At 36.3% G+C, this 6,078-nt stretch overlaps 1 protein-coding gene across 1 annotated transcript in view; it reads left to right on the forward strand.

Annotated features, from left to right (window-relative positions):
- CASP8AP2 (caspase 8 associated protein 2) overlaps positions 1 to 1,470 on the forward strand; it is a 29,426-nt gene extending 27,956 nt beyond the window's left edge. The window contains exon 11 of the mRNA XM_014544476.1: positions 1,202 to 1,470. Coding sequence (XP_014399962.1) covers positions 1,202 to 1,205 — 4 coding nt within the window. The 3' untranslated portion in view covers positions 1,206 to 1,470. The remainder of the gene's footprint in view (positions 1 to 1,201) is intronic.
- The last annotated feature ends 4,608 nt before the right edge of the window (positions 1,471 to 6,078 follow it).

The following is a 6,078-nucleotide window of genomic DNA, read 5'->3' on the forward strand; positions in this document are numbered from 1 at the left end:
CATTCTACAAGTTTATTAAGGCAACAATGTTTTTCAGCAGGATTTTCCTGTAAGACCTGAATCAGCTGCTTAAATATTTGGACTTTATAGAAGAAAAATTATAAAGATATTTAAGATATCATTTTTCAGTTGATTTGTAGTCATGATTATTTAAATGCAAAACACCCAAGTTTAAATTAAATTAAGTTCAGATTAAATTAAATCAGAATAGAAACCATATTTGGCCATAGACCTTAATGTGAAAGGTTCTCGGTATATTTGAGTTATAAATCTGTTAAATCTGTTTCTAGACCTGATGTAAATTGCTGTCTTTAGAAACTGATAATTTCTCTCAAAGCAACTAGTTTGCTATTGGGATATTCAGAAGATGTTTAGTAGTTTATTGTGAAGTTAAAATTATATTTATATAATTCAGAATGTGAGATTTAATAATGGGGAATTTGAAGAAAGAGCTTGTTCTAAAGAACCTTTAAAAATAGTTTAAGGCAGTGATGGCGAACCTTTTGAGCTCGGCGTGTCAGCATTTTGAAAAACGCTAACTTAACTCTGGTGCTGTGTCACATATAGAAATTTTTTGATATTTGCAACCATAGTATAAAAAATATTTATATTTTTGATATTTATTTTATATATTTAAATGCCATTTAACAAAGAAAAATCAACCAAAAAAATGAGTTCGCGTGTCATAGGTTCGCCATCACTGGTTTAAGGCGACAATGACCTGGTTATTTTTCAGATTTACTGTGCTTTAAAATTTTCACCACCTTTAAGAAATTAAATTGAGTCTTTTGTTTCACCTGAATATTTTCTTAAAATATGACTTCTGTTCTCTTGAGAAAATAATGTATATTTATGGAAGAATTAACTTGTATCTGGAAGTGATGCTTATTAATTTGAAATTTCCAAATTCCATTGTAAATCTTTTATTGGATTTGATACTTGAGATTTTATTTGCTTGCATGATAGCATAATGTGTTGCTTCATTCCTAGTTTGTCTCTTAACTGACTTTTCCCTCCAAGTACTATAGTCTCATTAAATTCTTTTCAAAATCAGAGTATAATGATAAGGTTTCCAAACTGATTCTGTAAAAAGCTAGTTTTAAACATCAGAATTATCTAAGTAGAACTCATTTAAAAGAACAACACTTATAAAATGGTCATATCATAAGAATAGAATCATAACTTTAGCTTTTTCTTACAGATAGTTGCTGAATTCCTTGGAGTCTCAATTGATACTGCATACTACACAGAAGCTTGGAATTCCTCATGTTTTAAATGGGGATGTAGAGGGCAGTTTTATGACATGGATTACTAGATTATCTACATTTGTTATTAATTGCTGACTCTTTACTCTCAAGTCAGCTTGTTCCAGTCATCAGTATGATTTGCTTATCTCTTATTAGTCAAGAAACTTATTTTTAAACAGGTTAGAATTTGTTATTAAGATAAAAGCAACAACAATATAATATTGAAACCTTAATTTTGATATTTCAAAGAAATGAGTTTCTTTTCTAGATTTTTAAAAATAGTTTTGTAGCATTTTTAAATTAACCATTAGTTAGTTTGTTTTCATATATTTTTATTTGCTTTTCTAATGGCCTCATTTTGGTAAATTGTAAAGTAATTTAAATAGTGTATCTGTAAATATGTATACTTAAAATGATGTAAAATACTTTGTGTGTGTGTATCTGTGTTTGTGTGTATATACACTTAAAAGGCTTTGCCTAGCCAAGGAATTTTTTTTTATCTGTATAAAATTTTTGTATAAAGGTTGCTTTCAATACCAGTAATGTATAAATAAAACCATGTAAAGTTCTGTTATATTTTGATTAGAATGTTGTTTTTTAAATGTGTTTAGATAATAATTAAAAGGAAAAAAAGGTAAAACTCACGGTGGACATGGGAGGCTATTGTGAAGTTGTTTGGTGATGGTGCAGATGGCTGAATGTCTGTGCATGGATTAATTGGAGAAAGCCAGTTGCCTTTGCCTGCTTTCTCACAGCAGGTACTAGCAGAGTGAAGCAGACCTCTGGGCAGGTGTCCTCAGCTAAAATCAGGGCAGTACAGAAGCTCTTGGGGGTCAAGATTTGGGGAAAGCAGGTAAGGATTGACTAGATTGTGCATTATTTGTTCGCTCTTCCCCCTCCAGATTCATAGGACTGTGGGTCATTATCTAGGCTCAAGACTCTGGAAGTGCCTTAGGAAATTGCCATTTCTCCTATGGTGTGAAGGGGAAGCCCTGCTTGGTAGATAACAAAATGAAATAATTAACTGGTTTTTGTAGTGCCTGCCGTATTGCCTATCTACTTCCCTCTCTTTGAACTTCCAACATGGCCTAGAGCAGTGGTTGGCAAACTCATTAGTCAACAGCCAAATATCAACAGTACAACAATTGAAATTTCTTTTGAGAGCCAAATTTAAACTTAAACTATATAGGTAGGTACATTGTTATTAACTTAATTAGGGTACTCCTAAGGCTTAGGAAGAGCCACACTCAAGGGGCCAAAAAGCCACATGTGGCTCACGAGCCATAGTTTACCGACCACCGGCCTAGAGGGTTGGCCCTCAGTTCTTCCCCAGTGCCTACTGTCACTCAGAAGAGCCCATAATACCACCAGGTTAAATGAGTTCACAAGCCAAAGTAAAGTGATAATTAAGAGATGCCACTGGTTCAAAGAAAAACAACAAACAAGACCCCAGAAATTAAAAATAAAGCCAATAAACATCAAAAGAAAAGATTTTGGTAATGGGATACAAATATAAGAAATAAACCAAGTATAAATATATGAAAACATAATATTTAAATAAAGAACATAACAAAATGGAGTAAAAGTAGAATGGATACAGCTGAAGAATGAATTAGTGAGTTTGAAAATCAGATTGAGAAACTTTTAGAAAGAAGAAGAAAAAAAGTACACAAACAAAACCAAATAGTAAATATGAATGCAGATTTAAGTGAGGTGAAGGATAGAGGATGTGCCAGTATTAGAGTAACAAAAGAAGACCAGAAGAGGAAAAAAAGATCGAAGGGCCAGAGAGTCAAATGAGAGAGAAGGAAGTACCCACATCTAGACATACTGAAAGGAAGAGTTTCACCCTGGCTGGTGTGGCTCAGTTAACGTTGGAGCAACATTCCATACACCAGAAGGTGGCAGGTTTGATTTCTTGGTCAGGGCACATAACCAGGTTGTAGGGTTCAATCCCTCGTCGGAGTGTATGTGGGCTGCAACTTACTGGTGTTTCCTTCCTTTCTCTGGAATCAATTAAAAAATATTCTTAAAAATGTTTCAATTTTTAAAAAACATCCAATTTGAAACAAGTCTCATTTGTTGTGAACACTATTCCAACCCCACTGCTCTTCAATGCCACCTTGCCAACAAATTGGGTGACCATATATGTGTAGGTTTCTTTCTGGAATCTGTGTTTTGTTTATTGGCCTGTTTGTGTAATCATGCACCCATGTTACCACTCTTAATTACTGTAGCTTTCTATGTCTTGATATCCAGGAGACAGTAGTGGCAGTAGTTCTCATCCTTTAGTGTGCTAGTTTCTGCTGAGACTGGGATGAGGCAGCCGGGGAGCCCCTTCTCTTTCCCAGCAGCAGTGCAGTGCCAGGATTACTTCCCTCATCAGGACATTTCAGGTTATTGCTGAGAGGTTATGGGAGAGTCTCCTACTCTGTGCTCCTGTCACTTTCAGATTCTCTACTGAAAAAGAAGTACATTTTCCTGAGCTGCCTGTTGCAGCCTAATAGAAGATTGCTAGAACACACAACCTACATACAGACGCAGCCCACACCTCAGTGGTCTAAAATTGCTCAATTTCTTTTTGAGATATTTCTTCTTTCAGTATAGCATGATTTGCAAGAACACTTTGGGTTTGACTGTCACTCCATTATTGGGTGTTCACATTTGATGAAGCTAGATTCACCCTGAGCAGCTATTGATGAAATCAGACACCACCCATCGATTTGTGACATCGATTCCCAGAGCAATTAATTGTCTGAAAGAAATGCACTCACTCAAATCACTGTAATTATTCACAAATGAAAAAGGAAAATTCTCATTTGTTTCACTTTTCATTTCCAAATGTCTTACACCAGGAATGGCTGCAGCATAGTGTCAATTAGAGAAATATTACAAGAGAATTCCAAAGCACGAAACAACATTTTGACCTTGGGAGAGGACTAGGTTAGACTCCATTGATCAAAATCACTGTGCTCATTCTGGATTGGGCCCCACAGACAGCTGATCAGAGCCTTTATATTGGCAACCAGCCTAGGTTCCCTAATCAGCCAGACATGGTCCAACTTGAAGGTTCTTTGATCCCATTCGTTATTATTTTGCCCACCTTATAAGGTAAGTGGTCGATAAGTGGATTTTCTTGGTTATGAGAAATACAGGAAATTCCTGTGGGGAAGATCTGAAAATTTAGGAAAGGAACACCAGCTTTTTACAAAGGAGATGCTAAATTAACATTTGATAGTGAAAGAAAAGTCAACAATATTTCTAGGACTTGTAGCCATTTAATGGTAAAAAGTAGTTATTTTTAGGAAACAGGAATATTTGTCTAAAGGATCTGACTTTTGCATGCCAGAATATATGATTGTATTTCTGGTTTTCGTGTTGGCCTAATTTTCTTTTATTTGCTATTTTAAAAGTAATAATTTCCAGTTTTTAAGGATATAGTGGCAAAAAGAAGCATTAAATAGTTTAGGATGGTCACACAGAATATTAAATGAATTAGTTTTTCCACCTCAGGTTTTTTTTTTGGTTAGTTTTTTGTTGTTGTTTATGTAGTTGTTAATCCTCACCTGAGGATATTTTTCCCATTGATTTTTAGAGAGACTGAAAGGGAGAGGGGAGGGGGGAGAGAGAGAAAGAAATATTGGTGCTATGGAGACATTGATTGGTTGCATCCTACACATGTGCCAACTAGGCACAGATCAAACCTACAACCCAGGTATGTGTCTTTGGCTGGAAATTGTACATGAGACCCTGTGGTGCACGGGCTGGTGTGCCAACCACTGAGCACACTGGCCAGGGCTAGGACTTTTATATAAAACTAAAGGCCTGGTGCATGGATTCGTGCACTGGTGGGGTCCCTCCGCCTGGCCTGTGGGGATCAGGCCAAAACCAGCCTGGTGCACAGATTCATCCAGGGCGTGTTCAGCCCATCTCGCCCAGCCCCGATCGGCCAGACCCCAGCAGCAAGCTAACCTACCGGTCAGAGCGTCTGCCCCCTGGTGGTCAGTGTGCATCACAGTGACTGGTCAAATGGTCGAATGAAGGGTCAGACACTTAGCATATTAGGCTTTTATTATGTAGGATAGAAGCTCTATATTTTTATGTGTTAAAGGTATTATTTTTTAATAAAGAATAATGGCCAGAAAAATTTAAATGGATGATTAAAAAAGGATAGAACTTAGCAAATTGTTGCTTCAGTTAATGAGGTATAAGTCCAGGATTTTAAAGTTTTTATTTGGGGTACTATAATTTTTGAATTTGAAACAATTTACAAGTACATAGAGTAAAATATAAAACTCATTAATATCCCTTTCAAATTCTGAGAGAATCTGTTTTTTTAATTTTTTAAAAAAATATATTTTATTGATTTTTTACAGAGAGGAAGGGAGAGATATAGTCAGAAACATCGATGAGAGAGAAACATCGATCAGCTGCCTCCTGCACATCTCCTACTGGGGATGTGCCCGCAACCCAGGTACATGCCCTTGACTGGAATCGAACCTGGGACCCTTCAGTCCGCAGGCCGACGCTCTATCCGCTGAGCCAAACCGGTTTCGGCTGTTTTTTTTTTTAAATTTTATTTAAGAAATTGTTTAAACATGTATGCACATACAGGTATAAATGTACATAAATGTACACATTGGGTAAAAATCAGTCATGCTTCCCGAGAAGCATCTTTTTTTTTTGCCTCTCTCTTCCTCCTCCAAACTTCCCCCTTGCTTACCACCTCCTACAGACCACCAGTAACCTATATTAACTTCCCAGTGTGTGTCCTTCTGTTCTTTTTCCTCCATGCTCATAATCACATACCTATACATCTCATATACAAATG

The sequence above is a fragment of the Myotis brandtii genome, unplaced genomic scaffold, assembly GCF_000412655.1.
Source record: "Myotis brandtii unplaced genomic scaffold, ASM41265v1 scaffold365, whole genome shotgun sequence".
In the NCBI taxonomy this organism is placed as follows: domain Eukaryota; kingdom Metazoa; phylum Chordata; class Mammalia; order Chiroptera; family Vespertilionidae; genus Myotis; species Myotis brandtii.